The 24,382-nt window shown below is 36.1% G+C and overlaps 1 protein-coding gene across 1 annotated transcript in view; it reads right to left on the reverse strand.

Annotated features, from left to right (window-relative positions):
* The window catches only part of IQCM (IQ motif containing M), a 490,160-nt gene that overhangs the window by 397,505 nt on the left and 68,273 nt on the right, over positions 1–24,382 (reverse strand). Inside the window, 3 exon segments of the mRNA XM_037740696.1 lie at positions 10,637–10,901; positions 12,943–13,025; positions 20,293–20,377. Of these exon segments, the coding sequence (XP_037596624.1) occupies positions 10,637–10,901; positions 12,943–13,025; positions 20,293–20,329 (385 nt within the window). The 5' untranslated portion in view covers positions 20,330–20,377.

The raw sequence follows: 24,382 nt of genomic DNA on the forward strand, positions 1-24,382 counted from the left end.
AGTATTTGGCTTTACTTCTGGGTACTCTATTCTGTTCTATTGACCTGTGTGTCTACTTTTATATCAGTACCATGCTGTTTTTGTTACTATAGCTTTGTGGTATTATTTGAAGTTGGGTAATGTGGCATCTCCAGGCTTTTTCTTTTTGCTTAGGATTGTTTTGGCTATTTGAGCTCTTTTTTGGTTCCATATGAATTTTAGGACTGTTTTTTCTAATTTAAAAAAAAGACTGGTAATTTGATAGAAATTGCATTGAATCTGTGGATTGTTTTGAGCAGTATGTTCATTTTCATGACATTGTTTCTTTCAGTCCATGAGCACAAAATGTTTTTCTATTTATTTCTGTCATTCTGATTTCTTTCATCAGTATTTTATAGTTCTTGTAGAGATCATTCATCTCCTTGGTTAAGTATATTACTAGGTATCTTTTTTTGTAGCTATTGTAAAAGGGATTGAGTTCATCCAATTCTCAGGTTGGTCATTATTGGTGTATAGCAGTGCTACTGATTTGTGTATATTAATTTAGTAAACTGAGACTTTACTGAATTTATCGTTCAAATATAGGACTCTTTAGGAGGAGTCTTTAGGGTTTTCTACATATAAGATTGTATCATCAGCACACAAAGATAGTTCAACTTCCTCTTTTCTAATTTGGATGCTTCTTATTTGTTTCTCTTACCAAATTGCTCTGCCCAGGATTTCCAGTACTATGTTGAATAGAAGTAGTTTAAGTGGGCACTCTTCTCTTGTTCTAGTACTTAGGAGGAATGTATTCAACTTTTCCTTGTTCAGTATGTTATTGGCTATGAGTTTATCATACATAGCTTTTATTATTTTGAGGTATATTGTTTATATTCTTAGTTTGTTGAGGGTTTTTATTGTAAAAGAAAAAAGGAACTCAAACAAAACAATAAGAACAAATGCTTCAAATGCTTTTTTAGCTTCTGTTGAGATAATCATATGGTTTTTGTTTTTAATTCTGTTTATGCAGTGAATCACATTTATTGACTTGCACATGCTGAACCATCCTGCAGCCCTGGGATGAAAGCCTCTTAATCATGGTCAATTATCTTTCTGATGTGCTGTTGGATTCAGTTTGCTAGTATTTTATTGAAGATCTTTGCATCTATGTTCATTAGGCATATTAATCTATAGTTTTTTTGTTTGTTTTTTGTTTTTTGTTGGTTTTTGGTATGTCCTTTCCTGGCTTTGGTACCAGGGTGATACTGGCTTCATATAAAGAGTTAGGGAGGATTTCCTCCTTTTTGATCTTTTAGAATAGCTTCAGTAGGATTGATAACAATTCTGCTTTGGATGTCTGGTAGAATTTGAATCTGGGCCTGGGCTGTTCAGGATTTCTATTTCTTCCTGATTCAAGCTAGGAGAATTGTATATTTCCAGGAATTTATTTCCCATAGATTTTCTAGTTTGTGTGCATAGAGGTGTTCATAGTAGTCTCAAATGCTTGTATTTCTATACTACAGAATTTTAAATAAGGGACTTAAACATCTGCCAATCTTGGTATCCACAGGGTTCCTAGAACCAATTCCCCACAGATACCACGGGATGACCATGTATCTGAAATCATTAAAATATAAATTAGGTTTTATAAACATTGTTGATCACAAAACTATTTGCTAAGTTGTCACCACTGTAGGGAAAGGAATAACCACAGCACAAAGTCATTTTTTCTGATAGATTTCTCCAGTGCCTTCTAGCTATGTAGTCATTTTAAAGCATTATTAAAATCTATTATGCTCTCATTTTATACATAAAGGAAAAGATTTGTGATTTGGAGACCAAGGAACACACAAACACTCTCTTTCTCTTTCTCTCTCCCTCTCTCTCTTAGACACATACACACACACACTCATACACATACATACAGACTCAACTACACCAACAAACACATACACACAGTCACAAACACACACATGCACACTCAAACACACACTCACAACTTTAGACACACATATATATTTCTACATTCTTCCAGACTGGGTAAGGAACAACTCCATATCAACCCTAAATATATGTACATGACATGGATATAACGAAATCTTGTTGAGCTTAAAGTCTGTTTTCAAATTTAGTAACTCAAAGTAGACCTAAATATTTTTATTCCTAAGAGAATGCAAATTATATATTGTATGGTACTACATGAATAAGATAATACTATATGCTAACTAAAATTAATATTTAATATATGTTACAAAAATGCTGATTTTTACATGAGATTTCTAATTTCTGATAATTTTCAGTAATCTAATAATTTAAATTTTAATAATTTTTAATAATTAGGATTCAGAAATTATTGGTAGAATGACAATAGAAACTGTTTAAGCAGTACTGTAGAATATCTATACACAGAGAAAATAATTTGATATTTTTCCTGACTTTGCTCTATCAAAACTATGGACATGTATTTACAGACAAGCACAAAGAAGATATTTACCAGTGATTTTTGATACTATAATTGTTACAGGTATTTTTCAAGTTGATATCCTTGGATCAAATTCAAGGAATGTTTGGCCTACTCTCACATAACATATTCAGTTTATGAAACATAATGCAAGTGAATTTGTCCAAGCTGTCTGAGCAGAAACTATATACTCTACAGAGGCAGTATACACTTTTCTTTCTAATCTCACAGACTTTAATCAAGTTCTGGAATTAATGCCACTGATATCTTAGATCATGCTTCCATTTAACCTGAAGTGGATATTGGGAATATGCTTAAAAAATAGATCCAAAGTACAGAGTTAATATAAGCTTTTTGAGATAAGAATTTTGAAACATGAATTGCAATTTTAATTCAAATATAAACTCAAAGATCAGCATTTCACAGCTGTCTAGTGAGGCACATGCAAAAGTTCCTAGTAGCATATCTCTGACCTCAACAGAGCCTATAATGGGATTTTCAGAAGGATTTCTGTTCTCCTTGTGCTCCTGATAAAACCTTTACTTCCCTCTTACACTGTCCACACCTAACACCTTTGACCTCCTGATTACAAAGTGCTAAAGAGAATAATCCCCCGAAAAAGACTATCATTAGAAAGGATTACTCACATACTCTAAATGACCATCAGAACTAGTCTTCTCATTCTTCTTACTACTTATCTCAATCACCATAGACCTGCCATCTTTTATCCCTCTTTGAACCAGCTCCCAAACTCTTCATTTGCCCTAAGAAACCCAAGAATATCAGCTAAATTGATATTCTTGCTACCTTCTGTACATGTTCCCCCATCTTCTTGTTCTAATAATACTATTTTCCTAAGGAGACAGCTTTTTCAGCAGCTCTCTCAAGTAATAGCCCTATACCCTAGAGCTTCAGGCAAAGGCAGTTTCTTCCCTGATCCTCAGTGACACTTTCCAATTCTCTACCCTCTAAAAAAAAAAAGCAGGGAGGATTGCATATTTTATTAGCACACTATATTTTCACTTTCACATTTTTCAAAATTATGACTATTTCATCCTTTTCCTTGCTCCTCAAAACCCCAATACTTTCAGTCCCATCCCACTCTCAAGTGAAGGCCTCATTTCTAACTTTATTGAAAAAAATAGAAGTAATCTCACCACCTGCTCCATCAATCCACCTACATCTGTGCTCATGCCCTGCCTTTCTCTTGGGACAACAGATAAGCTGTCCTTGCTCCTTTCTAATGCATTACTCCTGAACTGAAATATGACTAACATATTTCCCACTCCCCTGATTTGGCTCCTAGCTATTTATTTTCTACATCCTATGCTGGATACTACTTTTCTTGACCTCTCAGTGTCAGAAATCCTCAGGGCTCAATTCTTGGATATTTTTTCCTAGCTACATTTACTTCCTTGATGATCTTATCTAAGTCTATGACTGTAAATAATATCTATACCTGTGTTGTCCAGTATGGTAGCCAATTACCATATGTAGCTATGAGCACTTGAAATGTGGCTAGTCTAAGTGTTGCTATAAGTAAAAGATGCACTGGATTTTGAAGAATTAACATGAAAAACATAAAATGTCTCAATTTTTACATTGACTATTAGAATAATATTTTGGATATATTAGGTTAAAATGAATAAATCATATATTTTGTTTGTTTGGTTTTTGGTTTTTGTTTTTTTTTTCTGTCCCCCGGCTACAGTGCAATGGCGCGATCTTGACTCACTGCAGCCTCCATCTCCCGGGTAGCTGGGATTACAGGTGCCTGCCACCATGCCTGGGCTAATTTTTGTATTTTTCAGTAAAAATGGCATTTCACCATGTTGGCCAGGCTTATCTCCTGCCCTCAAATGATCTGCCCGCCTCAGCCTCCTAAAGTGCTGGGATTACAGGTGTGAGCTTCCATGCCTGGCCCCAAACATATTATTGAAATTAATTCCACCTGTTTCTTTTTACTTTTTAATGTGGCCACTTGAAAATTTTTTTATTATATGTGGCTCATGTGGTATGTCTATTGGACAATACTATCTATAAATTAATGACTCCAACCTTTCCCATGAGTCCACACTTACATAATGGACTACCTATTTGACATTTTGATTTGTATCTCTATAGCCTCCTCAAACTTAATATGTCCAAATCCCAATTCTTGGTTTCTGCCCATTTAAAGCATATCTCTCTATTCCCCATCTCAGAAAGTAGCAATTCTCATCTTCCAGTTCATCAGAACTAAAGCCTAAGAGTCATCCTTCATGCTCTCTTTCCCTTACACTCCACACCTAATCTTTCAGCAAGTACTGACAATTCTGCCATCAAAATATTTTTATGACAATATTTTTTAAAGTGATATTAGAAATGAAGGAGGAGAAAATAAAACAAGCAAGAAAGAAAAACTAATGTGAAAATTTTTTCTGAGTTGACTAGCATTATAAGATACTGGTTGGTTAACTGTCTGGAACCTTCTGAGAAGCTTTAATAGAGTGTTACTGAGACCTTCTGCCCAGCGACAAAAGGAAGGAATCATTTATCCATTGGCTCTCATCCCCCCTTCCTAGTTGTTTATGTGTCAGCTGAAGCTGGTTCTATGGATGTCTCAAGCCAGGAAGGAGTCCAGGAAGTACGGAACAAGGACCAGTCACCCTAGCAGTGGCTGCAGTGCCTGGAATAAGAGATGAGCCCAAGCGATGAATGAGAACTGTTTGACATGGCCTACATGCTGTGGTACACTGCAGCAAGCTCAGACCTGCTCAGGAGAGCTGACTGTGTCCATCTCCCAACTGCTGTAATCAGTGGTACCAAATTGGTAGTTTAAAACTGGCTATGTTTAGAGTATTTGTACCATGTAAATCAGTAAAAGCTACAAACTAGGCCTCTCACCTCTCACCAGAGCCAGTTGTTAAACACGTACTAGCATAGCACTAAAAGTTTCTGTTCTTATAGTCTCAGCTCACTCCTCTCCAGCTCATTCTCAGAACTGCAACCACATTAACTATTTTTTTCACTTATTTGAAAGTTCTTCCATGTGCTCCCACTTTGGGTCATTGCAAATTCTTTTTCTTTTTTTTTTTTTTTTTTTTTCGAGATGGAGTTTTGCTCTTGTTACCCAGGCTGGAGTGCAATGGCTCGATCTCGGCTCACCGCAACCTCTGCCTCCTGGGTTCAGGCAATTCTCCTGCCTCAGCCTCCTGAGTAGCTGGGCCTACAGGCACGCGCCACCATGCCCAGCTAATTTTTTTGTAGTTTTTTAGTAGAGACAGGGTTTCACCATGTTGACCAGGATGGTCTCGATCTCTTGACCTCATGATCCATGCGCCTCAGCCTCCCAAAGTGCTGGGATATCAGGCTTGAGCCGCTGTGCCTGGCCGCAAATTATTTTTCAATTGCCTCAAACACCCCACTCTTTGAGTAATTCCTATGCATCATTTATATTTTAGCTCAAATGTCATTTCCTTTAGGAAGTCTCGCTGACACCCAGTCCAGGTCCAATTTATTTGTGATGTACTTTCAGTCTGTATATATGTGATTATTAATTTATATCTGTTTCCCTAGCTAGATCACAAGTTCCATGAGGACACAATTTATGTCCATTTTTCTCCTTTGTATTATCAGAACTGAGCTTTATATATTCACTGCATATCTGAATTAAGTTTTTCAATCAAGACATGTTAAAAGTACTATTACCACTGTCTCATGAGTGAAACTGTAATTATTTTAAGAATATTGAAAAGAAGTCCTCCTACTTGAAAATGTGGGGAGCCACACTGGGAGGAGAACACATGACACTTTCATGAGTGTGCATCACTTCCAGCTATAATCCACTGAGACAAATCTGTCACATAGCCCCACCTATTTTCCAAGTACCAAGGAAGAAAACATGTAAGTTTGATGAGCATCTATCCAGTTTCTGCTACAGCCTGTTCTTTTTGGACACTAAATATTCATTCCTTCTTGTTCCTTTACAGAGCACATCTTTCCTCTCCCTAAAGAAGACAACCCAAAGTTCCCCCTAGGCACTGCATCCAGCTCAGAGAGCAGGACCTCCAGCTGCTGTGTAGTTTTCTCCAACAAGTCCAGATGTGGCTCCTTATGGTCCAGTAATATGAAAAACAACTACAGAAAGTATCTTTACCTTCCCCAAAGCATATAACATACAATAATAGAGCAGATACAGGATAACCTCAGCAAAAACTCCATTAGTGAAAGGGAAGAAAGTAAACACAATAGTCACCAGTACAAAGATGTTACAAAATTCTATTGGAAAGTCACTGAGAAGGCCCCCTATCCTGGAGGCGGGGAAATTCCTTGAATAGACAATGATTTTTTCTCTAGGAAGCACTCTCTTCATTTTTTTTTTAGTGGCCTCTGGATCTACTCTCTGAGAAGCCTTTTACTTGCTCCTCAGCCATGCCTTGCTATTACCCAATTTGGAGGTTGTATAGCTTGTGTCACCCACTTCCCGATAAATCTAGATTATCCTACTTTTTGAACATTCAATTACATCAAGGTTCATGGTTTCTTTGGGAATATAATTCTCTAAAAAATCTATTAGACTTTTAAACCTATTTGCTTCCGATTAATTCTGCATGACAATAACCACATTCAAAGTCATTTTTTAAATATATTGTTCTAAAATCTCCTTTGTATCTTTCTTTTCTTACCCCTTGGATTAGTCTCTCAATAGTGACTGCCATGAGGGTATCTGAGATAATGGGCTGGTGGTGAAAGATGTACTTTTAATATGCTTTTTGCTGCAATATTAAGTCTTAATAGATATTTGCTCAAAACCAAGGCCCCAAGTACCTAGTATCTCTCTATGCCCTTTCATTTCTAATTGGAAACTAGCCAGGATTTTTCTCAGTTTATCTCATGTTTCTAATAACTTCCCAAAGGCAGCCAGAAACAACCAATGTATGCTAATAATGCATTTTCCAACTTCCTTACCTAAAGCTACAAAGCTCAGTAGGTACAAAGTCTAGATTCCAACTTACTGCTGGTGGCAGTTTTTGCCATTACGTAAGGTGCATCTCCAACCTTCTAGTTTGCTATACCTGGCTTCATGCTGCCACTTAGTATAAACCACTAACGCAGCACCACATCTCTTTCCTGTGCTTTATGCTTTACTTTATTGTTGACCAAGTCTAAATAACTCTACCTTTCTAATATCTGTAAAATCTCTCCCCTCAACAGTATCCCAGTGCTACTACCTTCATTTAAGTTGCCTTTCCTCATGTGAATTACTATCTCCTTATTGGTTTCTATGCCTCTAAAATCCATCACATCCCATTTCTAGAGCCAATAAACATGTTAAAATACAAATGTTATCACTGCAACTTCTCTTTAAAACATTTCAATGGTTCTCTCAGCTTTTAGGTTCAATGTTCTTCAGTATTTAGTCTGTTATCTCCAATCCCTCCCCAGTCCTCATGTTCCAGTTATGTAAAATCAAGTAATTCTGTCAATAACATCATAATCACTTTCAGATATCCACTATCAGGTAGATGGTAGGCCCTCTAGCTAGATAAAACTTTCTTTCTTTTTTGAGTTGACATTTATTTATCCTTCAAAATTTACCAGACTTTAAATTTCCTGGAAATCCATTCCTGACCCCTGAATCTGAATCAGATATCCTCCTACTCATTTTAAAGCAGTAGAGTGTCTTTCTATTATAGTAAGAGTCATACCACTATCATTGTCTATTTATCCTCTTTCAATGCTACTGCAAAAACTACATATATCAAATTTGAATTTCTTGTGGGTAAGCAGCATATCTTTTGTCTCTCATACTTCACATATTAAACAAGTGTTAGGTGAAAAAATGCATGAGCCCCACAATTTCAGTATGGTAGTGACCCCTCACACCTATCTTCAATCTTCATCTACCTCTCCAGGGCTAGATCTCCTTTTCCAACTTCCTAATGGCTATTTAGGAAGTAGACACATGTGTTTCCAATTTCCTAATGGCTATTTAGGAAGTAGATACATATGTGCTATTTAGACACATGTGTGTCTACTTAACAGGTCTAAAACTGAATTCGTTATTTCCCCCCACCCCTTTCCCTACCTGCCCAAAATCTGTTTCTCCTTTTATTGTGGTTCAAATGTTTGCATCTCTTCAAAATTCATGTTGGAATCCAATGTGATACTATTAAGAGATAGGACCTTTGAGAAAGTGATTAAGCTATGAGGGCTTCACCCTCATAAATGAGAATAATGCCCTTATAAAAGAAGCTTCAGAGAGCTGCTTATGTTTTTCCCTTCCATCCCTTCTACCATGTGAGAACACAGCTTTTGTCCTCTCCAGAGGACACAGCATTCAAGGTGCCATCTTGGAAGCATAGACTGGACCCCTTACAAAACACTGAACCTGCTAGTTAGTACCTTGACCTAGGATTTCCCAGTCTCCATAACTATGAGCTATAAATTTCACATGTTTATGAATTATTCAGGCATTTTGTTATAGCAGCAAGAACAGATGAAGACACCCTCTAAATTTCTATCTCAACCTAAGGACTTTTGTCTAGTTTGCCAGTCTAGAAATGTCAATATCTTTAACATCTTCATTTTCATTACACAATCAGTTGATTTTTCAAAAGCCAGTTTACTCATCCTAAAATAATCCACTAATTCTGAATATACCAAAATGTATTAAAAAGAACAGTAGTATCAAGGACATTCATTGGTACAATGTGAAAAATATAAGGGTTCTTTGCCCAAATGAACTGGGGTAGCAAGGTTAAAAACAGTAAACAGATTTCTTTTCTACAGTATTTCCCAGACATTTCAATATATTAATAATTAGTATGAATCCCCAAAAAGGAATATAATATGCATTTTTTAAATGTATCTAACCAAAGAATCCTTTGTTAGGGTCACTGAATCACTCAGGACTAACATTCTGAGGAACATGCTTTCAGAAAGGCTGATGGAACAGCCCTTCCCCACACTTTATGCTTCCCTACTGCCCTAATTCAGGCCCTGTCATCTCTCACAGAACAGCCTGAACAGACTCCTCACTTAGCTCTCTGTCATCACTCTCTACAGTCTCTGCTGCCAATTTTATTTTTCTAACAGAAAGATCTGATCATACCTCACCCCTTCCCCCACCTATAGATTTAAAATCACCATTGTCTTTCCATTAAACATAAGTTCATATCCTAGGTTGACTATTATATTCCCTTCAAACTCTAGCCCTACCCACCTTCCAAACTTTATTTCCTACCACATCTCTCCTTTCCCAAAAGATATTGTGTTCTTTCATCCTTCAGAGCTTTAATACATTTTGTTCCTGCAGCTCAAAATGGCCTCTCCTGTTTCCATTCTGCTTCTCCTGAAAACCCAGTTCTAAAGATATTTCTTCTGATAAATTTCAGTCTAGCCCTTGGTTGGTTACTCCTCGGTGTTTCCATAATGCTTCGCACTGACCTCTATTACAACTGTTACACCGTATAGTGAGAAATTACCCTGTGTTTATTCTCACCATTACTCTCTGAGCCTTTTAATCTCTGTTTCTCCAGCTCCTAACTTAGTGCCTGGCACAGAGCAGTCAATCTTTGTTGATTAGGAAAACTACAAATGAGCACATGAATGAATAAACATATTCAGAAATAACAGAAAAGGAAAAAAATAAGATAAGGCTGTGGAAGCTATACCAGAAATGTATTCTAAGTGGTCATGTATTCAAGCCATTAGTTTCAGGAAAACAATATCACTTTGCTTAAATCAATCTCTAGTTAATACCTTACCATGTTCCCCATAGAGGATAAATCTTTACAATTTCTTTTATGGGAAAACTCTATAGCTTCCAAAAATCTTTTTAGGGTTTTGAGGAAACATACTCATGAGTAAGTTGCCTATCCTATCAATCCTGCTCAAAAACAGAATTCAGGGCTATCGTCCACAGCTGCTTTAGCATCTGTGAAATAAACAGTCTCTGAGGATTTTATCTAGGAAGAAGATCACTTCTGGAAGACATGGCTAACCAGTTTTGTTCCCCTAAATTTCTCTTTCCCCTTAGAATGCATTCTTCTCAATTCTTGGTGGTCCCCAGAGATTAGCAGCTCTATTAATCAGACCTCCCTACCTTTCATTGTTAAGATTTAAAATTCAGGGAATTGTTTGAACAAGAAAATTCCATTACAGGCACATAAGAAGCAAACAGTTTTGCCATGGGTTTGCTAAATTTCTTCACTACACCAAAAAACTTACCTTTTGTAATTAGATCTATGGGCCTGCATTTTTCTCTTCTATTAAAAATGTGTGGTTCCTTGAAGGAGATTGGTGGTAGGGATTCCTGAAGATGTCCACTTTTGGAAAGCTCCTTGGGAAAGCAAATCCTTCTGAGCACTGCCCGATGTTCTTGCAGCACATCATGTGTTTCCTTTTTGTCAATCTCCAAAGGTATGTATTTGCCACATTTCGGTTTTTGGTGTTTCTTTCTAAAAACATTTACAGAAGTACCTTGAACTTTATTCTATGAATAAAACAAAAATACATGTTGGCAAAATTTTAGTACGCATTATTTAATAATGTTATATAATACATTTTATTAATAAGTTCACAAAATTGCATCTCTACTAGAAACATTTTACAAAGTACCTTACTGTATAAGACATCTACTCTAATGTAAATTACAAATGACAGTAACCAACTAAATCAGATGTTTTTCTATGTCATTCTCCAAAAGTCCTTCACAACCATAAGCATTATATTCTACTTTGAAAGAAATGTAAATTTTAAAATAGCAACTTTCTCCTCAAAGTGATATTTTTAAATACAGGTTTCAAAGTCCATTGTAAAATAGGAGTTTTTCAAATAGACAATTTAATACAGGAATTAAATTATTTTCAACCATCTTTGAAGAACTTTTAGACAGCCATAAAATGCTAACACCCCTCAAACCTCTTTCTTTGCTGAACCAGAAATAAGTGAACATATATGGAGGTAAGCTCTCAAAAACAGCGTATTGGTAATAGGACATATATTTCATACCCTTTTAATCATAACTGCTTCCTAATTTTGACCACCTTGAACAACAGGAGAATAATACAGCTCTGGATCTCTGACAGGTAATTATCCAAACAGCATAATTATTCTACACACAGATAGAACTATAGTTCTTCCCTATGCCCCCAACAACACACATGCCTAAAAAAAGGTTTAGAAAAATTCAAATTGTTGCCGATTCAAATGTCAATAAGGAGGTTTTGGTGTGCTAATATTACATTTTGCCAGGAACCTAAGGTGGAACACTGGGCTATTATTAATAGATAAAAATTTTAAAACAGGTAAAGTTTCCAAGGCATATCTGTCTAACTATGAAGACTGTCTTGGTAATGAGGACCATTCAAAAGAAACATAAGTAAAAATTAGAATCCTCCTCCCTGACTACAAGAAATATTGAAAAATATTTAAAATCTTATTTAAAACTTTGTTTAAAGATTTTTTTAAGTATTCAAAAGAGGACTAGGATCATCTGACACACAGTAACCCATCCGAAGGTAACCTCCCCTCACTTGTCTTCCCAAAGGCTCATCTGTCACAATAGTTGCCCCTTCCACAAATTTGCTGCCTCCTCTATAGATGTTCTCCTCCAAAATGTCACCCTGTGCTCACCCTCCTCCATCTCTTTGCTATCCCTTTCCCTTCCACTCCTTCTTCCCACTTTGCAAATATATGCTATTCAGCAAATATTTATTGAGCCAGGTACAATCATTATTGCTAGAGATACAACATTCAAAAACCAGTCTATGCCCTCAAGGAGCTATCAGACCAGCAAATAGACAATTGTAATGCAAAAAGATATATGAAAGACAATGGAAGATACAGGTAAGCATGGTAATGCTAAGGGTATAAAAAACACTCATCTCACAATATATTTTTTAGTTTAGCTTTGTCTAAACAGTATTTAAAGGGATATTTACTTGAGATGAAAAATCCAATTATTTAAAATTCTTCAAAAATTTTAAATTGTATTAAATGTACAAATCAAACACATTTGTATAATTAAAACTTGTGTAACTAAAAAGTCTTATTTTAAAACGTCATATAAAATCTATTTTATAGCTAGTGAGGATTTCATTTTTCTCAATTCTATTATCTTTTCTATTTCTGTTTGTTTGTTTTGTTTTTGAGATGGGGTCTCACTCTGTCACCCAGGCTGGAATGCAGTGGCATGATCTGCAACCTCTGTCTCTTGGATTCAAGCAATTTTCTGCCCCAGCCTCCAGAGTAGCTGGGACTACAGGCATCCACCACCATGCCTGGCTAATTTTTTGTATTTTTAGTAGAGACAGGGTTTCACCATGTTGGTCAAGCTGGTCTGGAACTCCTGACCTTGTAATCCACCCACCTGGGCCTCCCAAAGTGCTGGGAATACAGATGTGAGCCACTGTGCCCAGCCTCTCTTTTCTATTTCTTCAATCACAAATTAGGGTTTATGCAATCATTTGGAATAATCATTGTAGTATGCAAAAACTTAAAAATGTAATATTAGATAAATGCAAAGCAATAACCTCATTTATTTTCTCATAATGCTGGGCAATGAGAGTTTTTGCTTCTTGAAAAAAGTCTTGCTTGGTGATCTCTAATGTAGGACCTAATATAGAAACAGAAACATTTTTTAAACAGGTAATGTGAAAGTGAATTTTTAAGTGGACATTATAAGAGGGAGCAAAAGAATATAATGATCTCTCAATGTAATATTTTGTTTTTTAAGAATAAATATAAGCTTGTAATGGTCAGGTGATAAGATAGATTATCTTAAGTTACTTCAGCCCAGATAAAGCAAAGAAAATAAACAAAATAGAAATACGCTTCCATTCTTAAAGTCCTTTAAATGTTATTGTATAGAAGTTATAACAACATGTTTTGGGCATAAAAGTTACTAACAAGTCTACCTGTGTTTCCCGTATTTAATGACTAATGCATGAAGATGTAAACTTCCTCAAGAGTATTTACCTTCCAACTTGTTGACAAAATTATAAGTATAAAATAAAATGCCTCAATAAATTTATTAAACAGAAGTAGCAATTAAATTAAAAATACATGCCTATGGATGGATGATATTATAATAATTTTTCTATTTTCTAAGTTTCTTAATTTCTTTTTTTTTTTTTTTTTTTTTTGAGACAGGGTCTCCCTCTGTTGCCTAGTCTGCAGTACAGTGGCACAATTATGGCTCACTGCAACCTCTGCTTTCCAGGATCAAGCAATCCTTCCACCTTAGCCTTCTGAGTATCTGGGACCACAGGCATGTACCATCACATTCAGCTAATTTTTCTACTTTTTGTAGAGATGGGGTTTCACCACGTTGCCCAGGCTGGTCTCGAACTTCTGTGCTCAGGCAATTTACATGCCTTGTCCTCCCAAACTGCTGCGATTACAGGTGTGAGCAACAGCACCCAGCCTAAGTTTCTTAATTTCTTTTAAGCAGGACTATGTGTACAATTCTATAGCATGTAGACTACATCATTCTCATTTAGCCTTGTCTAAGTTTTCCTCTTTATATATTTTATTTATTATTAGCTGATCCTGTGCTTGTTTCATCAGTACAAATACTATAAATTGAATGATATTAGCTGATCCTGACACTTATAAGTGTTTCTTGGCTTCCTCCTCTTAACTCAAACTCGGTAAAATTTAAATATATTACCTATTCAAAGTCTAGCCAGTAGGCGCTCTGTTTTTATAACTCTACCTTCTTTAGTACTCTTACTATGAAGGTTTTCTCTCCTCTTCACCCACTCATATGTTAAGCAATTAAAAACTCAATCTTCATGTAACTCAAAAGTATAATGAGATACCACTACACTCACCAAAATGGCTAAAATTAAAAGACTGATAACACCAAATGTGGATGCAGCTGTAGAGCTACTGGAACCCTCAAGTATTGCTGGTGGAAATGAAAAATAGCATAATCAGTTTGGAAAAGGTATGGCAATCTCTTATAAAGCTAAATATACACCCATCCTGCAACCCAGCAATTCCACTCCTAAGTATTTACCAGAGAGTATGAAAATGTATGTTTATAAAATACTTGTACAAGAATGTTTATAGTAGCTTTACTCATAATAATTCTAAATTGAAAACAGCCCAGATATGTAACATTAGGGGAGTTGATAAACCGTGGTATATGTGTACAATAAAAGACTACTTAGCAATAAAAAAAGAGGTACCTCTGACATGTACAACGCTATGGATAAATTTCAAAAATATGCCAAGTTAAAGCAGACTTATACAAAAAAGCACATACTATATGGTTCCACTTATATGAAGTTCTAGAACAGATAAAACTATGGTGGAAAAAACAAACAGAACAGTTATTCTGCTGGGAGGTATGGTGGATTGACTGAGAAGAGCCATGAAGAAACTTTCTGGAGAGATGGGAATGTTCTTTATCTTGATAAGAATTTGGATTACATAGGCATATATTATCATTGAGTGTACTCGATGAATGTACATCTAAGATTTCTACATTTCCTTGTATGCACATTTTACATCAAAAGAAGAAAAACTATAAACAAATAATGAATTCTAACTAATGATATGCATGTCGATTGAAGGATGGGTATGTGACAAATCAAGTATAGTAAAATATTAATGGTAAGAACCGGGTAGTAAGCTTATGGGCATTGATTTAAAATTCTTTCAAGTTTGAAAATTTCATAATAAATTATTGAAGGTAAAATTGTCTCTTTATTCCTGCACAAAATATCTCCTTGCTTTTCATCAGGTAGACTCACAGGCCATAGGTAGCTGTTACCTTGGGGTAATAAGGCCCTAAGGAATGAAGCCAGGTTCATATTAATTTCCCAGTTCAGAGTCATAAGAAGCACTGTCCTCACATGGAAAGGGCAAGAGTTCTGGAATTAAAATTGTTTCATCAAATTTTAACTGAAACCTAATTTTGCTTTGAGGAGGCCTCCAGCCAGAGCATTTACTTCATGGCGGAAAGGCAGAGAGCTATTCCTAGCTGTGACTTCACAACTTGTCCTCCATTTCCTTCTCTCATGACAATACTTTCCTCTTTTCTTCCTTTCTTCAGACTATTCAAATATCTCTTACAAGTACTTTAATTACAATCACTTATAATTACAACATTGTCACGTGTCATGCACATGACAATCAATATAATTCATTAATGTATTAATTCACTGGTTTTCCATTGTTGTTGTTGTTGTTGTTGAAAATGTAGCTTTGTGGAAACCATCATGTCTTCATTTCAGACAAGGCCTTAGAGATGATCTAGTCTTCATTTACAGGCAAAGTTCTGAGATGCAGAGACCTGACAGCCTGCTGAAGTCACATAGCAGTGTTAAGGCTGTGTAGGCACTGTGCTCCTGAGTTCCTCGCTGCCCTTTTCTACACATCTGCTGCTTTTCCTGATTCCATGCACTGCCTATGAGTACTAGAAATTCCTCTGAAACTTGGCTGGTCACCCTAGTGAGATATGCACGTTTCCCTGACATACAGATTTTAAGCCAGCACTCCCGCCTCTTGTTGTCATGTAATGTGCTGACGCAGCTGTTTCGATTTCCTCCTTTGTAACTAGAAATTAGCTTTTGACAGAGGAGTTTAATTCCCAAGGTAGCATTTTCTTTCTTGCTGGGATCTTCCTTGATGAGTCTGTGATTTCCCCTGTCCACAAGTGCCACTCATCACCTGTGGACCATGGAGAAACTATATGCGCTCTGGCAGCCCTAATGGCCTTGTTGGGGCCAGAAAGCAGATCTTGACATGTCAAGGTACTGTCACAACACACCCATACGATCAGGCCATCAGATTATTGAGAAGAACAAGGCCTGAGACTGTTCATAAAGGAGCAGAGAAAGTCAGCCATGGCCAGAGAGCAGCAATTTCACATAGATCCTGAAATGGCTCCAATGAAGGCATATGGACATTGACTTCTAGCTGGCAGTCCTGAGCCCTTGTTGTCATGTGAGGCACTGAGGTACCTGTTCTGATTTTTTACCATTACTAAAAAGTAGCCTTGAACAAAAGCATTAAATTTACAAGCTAGCACAAGGTACTCATACTTCCATGCCTTAGAAAGGCAATGCTAGAATCATTTATTTTTATAATTTCCAAGGACATGCAACTATTCAACAAATGAGTCTAAAAATTACAAGAAATTAAACAACATTTATATTAAATCTCCATCCAGTCAATAATACTCAAGGTTTCTCTTTCTTTGCTCATAATGAGGCAAGAATATAGGTTTGCATCTTTTACACATTCAAGTGCACTTCATATATTATTTTGAGGAAGTTGCTAAGGTATGTTCCTTCTGTATTATGAAAACTATACCTATGGCTTAATTTGTACATATTGAGGGTATATAGATTGATTTTTAAGAGCTCATATTCCTGAGTCACTCTATTTTGTGTTTGAATTACAATTTGCTCATGAACTTTATTGTCTTAAGCCTTACTTTTCTTATTTGTAAAATGAGGATAATAATAATATATGCCACAGAGAGTTGTCTGAAGATTAACTTAAACATTGTTACAAAACAGCACAGCACCTGACACAAAATAAGTTTTCAATAAATGTGAGAAATTTTATTATTTTTGGTATTATTGTATTATTATCATTGGGCTAATGATAGCAACAGTGTTTCTCCAACAGTGTTTATATAATTATATTTTTACTCAACCCTCATTTCTTCAAAATCACAAAGATAACTTTCTAATGCAGATTGGATAAATTGTCTTATTAAAATTCCTTTTATCCAAAACTAATTAATTAACATGTTTGCAGTTAATAAAATATTTTCATACATATTATTCTTCATGTTATTAAAACCCCCAAAAGCAATGGCAAGTCATTATAAGCAATAATAAATGTTTTTGCAATAAAGTTCAGGAAGAGGTTGAAACGGTCATATTAAACTCATCTAAGACAAGAGTGCAAATACTAACATTTCCATTGGAAAAAAAATGAGAACCTCTAATCCCAAATATTTCACTAGCCTAAAACATTTCCATACATTTATTTTATCTTTTAAGAAACCCCTCATTTTTCATATAACATCAGCTTAACATGATTGTAATGATGGTTCATAAAATCAGGTTTATCTACTACCTTAGAGGTTCTACATAGTTGCTCCAGTGAACCTCTGAAGTGAAGATACAAAAAGAAAATCTAGTTATGGAAACTATTACAAAAAAATGAGCCATCTCTTAATTAGAATCATTAAGTCTTTTCGGTATCCAAGAAGACCCAGGGGTTTAAAAACATTTGTTTTTCATAATCATAATAAAAATAACCGGCCATACTCAGAGGGTTTCCATCCTTCCCATTAATAGGCTACATTCTTCAGAGAGGCTTCATAAACATTTATTTAAAAAATAATCTTAAGCAAAGATGTATGGCCACATGGCTAAGGCCAACACTATGTATGCAATCAGGGTAAATGTCTGACAGGTGTAACAAAAGCCCCACCTCAGACACAATAGGACTCAGTTTAGCACATATTTATTACATATCTACTAAGTGCTAGATGCTGTTTTGATGCTAAATGTGCCAAAATAAATAAGACTATTTCTGCTTTCCAAGTGCTTAAGGGTCTAGTACAAGAAAAAAATGTGTAAATAAATGCCATGACAGTCAGTTAAGATGGATACTGTGAAAAAAGCCAACAACCACCAACACCCCCTACCACTAGCTCACTAATGAATATCCCTTTAAAAAGATAAAGCTTCACACTGTATTATTGAAATTAATATTGAAAACAGAAATATCCCAAGAGAAATGACATGTGAATGGAAACCAGGCTTAGGCAGTGGTTTTAAATTTAAAGTGCTTCATTAAGTTCATGTGCCATGGGGGTGCTTCCTTCTTTCAGTCAGAGCCCAGATCTTATCTGTTTCACATATTTGAGCTCTTCCTAAGTTTTATTTTGCAGACTTTCTTTGCTGAAAAGTAAATACACACCAACTGAGCAAAAAACAAATAAAGGTCTGAATAACAGTGCATCTGTGGAAAGAACCTGCTTGCAAACAAGTTCAGATAGAGAGAAGGGTTGGAGTGCTGAGAAGTGGGAGAAGATGGAGAGAGGAGAAGCTAGAGAGGAGAGAAGCTGGAATTAAGGCCATCAGTTCTAGGGTAAAGAGTTATGGAACCTGGAAACTGAATAGAAGCTCTTTGGACAAAAACTTCAAATACAATACCTTGAATTAATTTCATTACATGTAAGTGAAGAAAACATAAATTATTTCTAATTTCTTCCTAAAAAAAGAGATAAGAACCAAATAAAACCCAAATTTCAAGTGGTATCTGGTTATCAACTCCTAAAACACATATTCAACATTTTTTGCCATAATACATTCTGTATTAAGACTCAACTCCTCAGTTCTAAGTTAAAGGCACACTGTTGAGTTCTCTCTTACTGACTCACTTTCCCCCGCCCTTAATTCCTTGCTCTTCTTTAACAAAGTATCTTGCCTTCTTTGCACCAAGAAATGCTAATAATTTTCGTATATACCTCAGACAGATTTTACAGGGTAAAATGCTAATAATTTTCATATATACCTCAGACAGATTTTACAGGGTACTGCCCAAAAATATTCTATGTTAATATTTCTCAGACTGTGGCCAGGTTGCTATGGAGATGGAGGGAAATGGCAAGCTCATAGCATCAAGGTCATGTGGGCATGACCTAAGGCAAAATGAAACTAGAGAATATTCCTCCTCTACTTCCTGGATCTTCCACCCTCTCTGACCTTCTCATCTTAAAAATGTTCTGTGGTATCGAAATAAAAAGTTAAAGTGATCATCACAGAGCTCTATTGGCAGCCCTGGGCAGATGCCAGCTGGCCTGTATCATATACTGTCAGGGGTAACAGGAGCCAAGAGGAAGTAGCAGAACAATAATAACCTCAGCTCTATGTGCAGTACTATATGTTAGGATTGCTTGTCTTGTTGCCAAGTCTATTTCAACTCTAAAAGAAATACAATGTGTAATTAATAATAATGTATGGTATACCTGAAATTTGCTAAAAGAAAGATCTTAAGTAGTCTCATCACACCAGAAAAAAAGCTAAATATGTGAAGTAATAGATATAATTAGCTTGATAGTGGAAATAATTTTACAGGGTGTATGTATGTTGACACGCATGTTGTACACCTTCATATATATTCAATTTTTATTTGTAAATTATACCCCAATAAAGGTGAAAAAGAATACAATGTAAACTGAATATGTAATTTAGATGTAATTTAAATGCTTTCAAGTAGACATACAAAAAAGGTGAAATTCATTTATATAACATAATAATTTTTAGACTATTTTATTTAAATAAAATGCAACCAAACATTACCATTTAAACATTAATCAATATTAAAAATGAATTAGATATTTTACATTCTTTTTTGTTCTTCAAAACTCTGTATGTAATTTGCTTGTACTTATATACATCTCAACTCAGATGTTAAATTTTTATCAGAACTACTTAACCTGTATTTAAATTTTATAAAATAGTCTCCTGAAAAAAATAGATTTATGTGCCCAAATTTGTTCCAAACATGCTTAAAGTTTTCCAGTAACTGAATTATCCGTTTTTAATTTTACATTAAAATTCATTAAACTTAAACTAAATATTCAGTTCCTTAGTTTCCACCAGCCACACTTCAAGGACTGAATAGCCCATATATGAAAAGTGAATACCATATGGGACAGCACAATAAGTTAAAAAGATCTCTCAAAAGTTAGTTATTTATAATAAAGGGAACGGAATAAATCCTTTCAAGATGTGCCAACAGTGTGGTGCTCTGAGAGTCACAAATTAATAGAAAAGATTAGTTAAAACAGTTGAAGTGTTATGACTTGTACATCAAGTTGTTAGGTAAGCATAGATACTCACATTTTGCTTTTTCAGCCATAGCCTCTGCAGTAGTCATGAGGGGTAGTTAGGATAATCTTCTTTTTTGAAGGCTGAGCTCCAAATCCTTAAACACAGTTACAGTAAGTAATTCAGTGATGATAAATATTTATTTTTAGCCATTTATTTTGCTCACTCATAAGTAAATAGGATGAAAGATTAAAACTTTTTATATGTCATTTCTATGCTCTATTAATGCCTCCCCTTCCAAAAGACAATAACGATAGCCAGCATTGGGTAGAGCTCTGCAGTTAATCAAGTGCTCATATATACGTTACCTTACTGGATCTAAACAACCCAGTAGGAACTATTATTATGAATATCTGGCAGATGTGGAAACTGGAGCTTAAAGAAGTAAAATAATTTGTCAAGGTAAGAAGCTATGTAGTGACATGTGCAAACCTCAAATGTTTGGGCTCAAGACCCTATGCAGGTGTCTGATTTCCTACTACTTTCCACTACTTACTTTCTTACTACTTTCAACTAATATCCAATTAGTACTTGGCACATACGTTATACACTCCTACCTTCAAGCTTAGTTTATCTCAGCCTTCCACTCAGAATGCCTTGACATCTCCTCTATATTTATTTATATCCTACCTGCCCTAAGAGCCTAGGTTCAAATTCCACCTCTCCCATGACAACCCAGCCTCTGTTCCTGTGATCTGATCCTCTCTTAAATACAATAGTTATGTTGTCAATGCCTCTCCCTAGAAATTTATCATATAGTATCTGTGTAAGGGGCTAAAAACAGAGTGATAGATATATACTATACATCTATATTCCCAATTAGTCCTATATTCCCAGCTAGACACCAAATGCCTTGAAAACAAAACTATACTTTATACCAGTAGTTCTCAACACTGGATGAATATCAGAATCACCTGAGGAGTTTTTAAATACATGTCTAGAGTGTAACCTAGGCATCTGCATTTTTGAAAGTTTCCCAGAATATTTAAATGTTCAGTTAGAGGAATGAAATCTGTCTTGTGCCTCATCCTTCATGGTTCCCAGGCCAGTGCATTGCATTCTGGAGATGCTCAACAAAGGGCTGATTAATGGGTTCATTGAGCTGAGCCCTTCTACACTTGACATTATCATTACTTCCAAAGCATTATCCAAAATGCATCAAATGTTACCTCTATAGCCAACGAGTCAGTTTCATCAGTGCATGCTACTATATGCCCACATGGATTTACTATTAGAAATGGGAATATTAAATGCTTTAACAGAGCTCCATGGAGGCCCTTGTTCTAAGACTCTATGTATAATTATTCAGTTGGAAGATTCGACTAACAAACTATGAGTTCAGAATTCAAGATCTATTAAATAATTTGGTAATTATTTTAGTAAATCTGTAAGCCAGTTCTGCCCTATGAAAGTCAGGACCCTGTAACCTCATGCTCTTAGATAAAATGCTACAACACTTTCCCTCAGCTTCTACCCAAAAGGGGAAAAATACTATTGCAGTTACACTTTTAAAATAGCAAATCTGGAACATACAAAAATGATTAATTCTCAAATTGTCAGCATCGTCTCATGGGCTAGAGCACAGAATATGTACCTTGTCTTCCTAGTTCTGCAAATGAACTGGGATAAATTAAAATAATGCATCTCCCTCAGCAATTAACAATCAGAACTCATCTTCTGGCCTGGTTTAATTATTATCTTCTTTATTTTTAAGTATAAGAAAGAAATAAAAGAGTTTTGTGCTCTGTCATTTTCTTGTTTTAATCTCCATAGAAATGGACTCTTCTCTGGGGCTGTTGGCTCCTCCACCTTAATTCAATGTGCCAGAAGTGTTAGCCTGCATTAAATTGGCTGGCAAGCAAGACGTCCCACTGTCCTTTTAAAGCAGAAAACTAGCCAAGCATCCTAAGGGGTGCTGGCATGGTAATGCCCCTGCAACCCTGAGGTGATGAGGGAGGACTCTGAGACAGGAGCTGGGGGTGGAGAAAGGCCGTGAAGGATGGAATTGCTTACAGATGGACATAGTGACACAAAATATCAGCAAATGGGGCCCCTCTCCACTTTAAGTCTCCAACAGACAGTTATGAGATGCTGAGTGCATCCAACAATTAATAAAAGCATATTTAATGCCTGAGTTGCACAAGGGACTTGCCATTTATTTCAGGAATAAAAGCCAAAAATATAAATCAAATTGTAAATAAAGATGAAAACAACATGCAAAAAAGTATGCCAGATGTCATAAGGAAATCTGTGAGCTTATATCACTTATTTGTGAAATAAGTGATATAAATCTGTGAGCACCATAAGTTCAAATGAAGACGACATCACTGAAGGCTGAGAAGGTGACATAAAAGAGGGTTCAAGAAGAACTGAGGTACCTACACTTGGAAGGGTGAGCGCAGGGTTAATCAGAACTGAATGCTGGCCAGTACACCCCTGTGGTACTGAATATCAGTCCTGAGTGGATCAGATTAGCTAACTTAAAACAGAGAAGGCAGGAAGGTGACACAAATAGCACAAGCAAAGGCATGGAGGTGAAAATACAAGTGTAGGTGACATCAAGTCATGTGTCTGATTTCAGCAGAGGGCTATACTGTATGCTGCTGAAATTGTCAAAGAACTATTGAAAGTTTTTGAACAGGGCACTGACATAACCAATGTTCTAGAAGGTAGCTTCCATAAAGGCAAAGATTCTGTTTTCCTCTCTGCAATCTCCTATGCCTTGAAAAGGCCTCGGATTTAGAAGGATCCCAAAAAGCATTTGTTATTTGTAGAATCAGTAATAATGGCAACAGCATACTGGACAGGGATGACCTACCTTCTTACGTTTCCCTCAGCACATTTGTGAAAAAGTCCTTTCACCCTTTCTCTTACAGTAGATACAACTTAAGTCTCTCAGAAACTAGACTACAGGAATGCTAAGGATTTCTAATTCCATTTCTACATGGATGAAAGACAAACAGAAGTGGTAACTATTTCCCTACCTTATCTTCTTAGCTTTATCTTCCTAAAGTAGAAGACTGATAAGGCTGTAAGGCTGGGTGCAGTGGCTCAGCACTATAATCCCAGCACTTTGGGAATTGGAGGCAGAAGCATTGCTTGAGCCCAAGAGCTCATGACAAGCCTGGGCAACATGGTGAAACTCCTTCTCTACAAGAAATACAAAAGTTATCCAGGTTCAGTGGTACATTCGTGTAGTCCCAGCTACTCTACCGGAGGCTGAGGTGAGAGGATCACTTGAGCCTGGGAAGTCAAGGCTGCAGTAAGCCATGATTGTGCCACTGCATTCCAGCCTGGGCAACAGAGTTCGCCTGTCTCAAATAAAATAAAACAAAATAAAATAAAAACACTTTATCATGCCTTTATGCTCAGTATTCTGTTGGCAAAAAAGTGCCTTATAGTATTTAGCAGGATGCCAGGAAACAAGCCATGCCCCAGGAAAGGCAATTTCAGCAGTTGATATTACGGCAAACGGAAGTAAGTCTTCATTTACTACCCAAACTTTCTCCCCACTGTCCCTCCACCTCAACCCTCCTAGCCCTGAATCATACTCTCACCCTTCCCCATTTCTCTGTCTTAGAAATTATACCTATATCCACCTAGTTGCTCAAGCCATAAATACTTTATTTGTTCTATATTTTTGTGTACCACATCCAATTCATCAAGTCTTACAGGTTTTTAACTTAAAAATACATCTGTTTCTCTCCATCTTCATCTTCCAGTCATAATCATTTCATTCTGGGACTGCTGAAATCGCTTCTTAACTGCTCTCTCAATTTCCACTCTTTCTCTGCCAGTTTGTTCTCCACACAGCAGGAGTTGTCTTCTTAACTGTGTATCAGATCATATTACTTCCCTTCCATAGCTTCTGAACTTCATTTAAAATAAAACCTAACCTCTTACCCTGGGCTCTTCTCTCTTATGCAACCGAGTAAATATGGGTAAAAAGCATAGGACTGGCATTCCACAGTTCCATGTAGAACTGAGCCAGAAGGCTTAGTTTGACTTTTCTTGGACTTAGTTTTCTCATTTACGAGGTAAAATTTGGGGCAAGAAGATCTCTAAGACGCCATCAGTTTCTAAAACTTAATCCATTGCTTCT

Source organism: Cebus imitator, unplaced genomic scaffold (assembly GCF_001604975.1).
Source record: "Cebus imitator isolate Cc_AM_T3 unplaced genomic scaffold, Cebus_imitator-1.0 Scaffold4, whole genome shotgun sequence".
NCBI lineage: Eukaryota > Metazoa > Chordata > Mammalia > Primates > Cebidae > Cebus > Cebus imitator.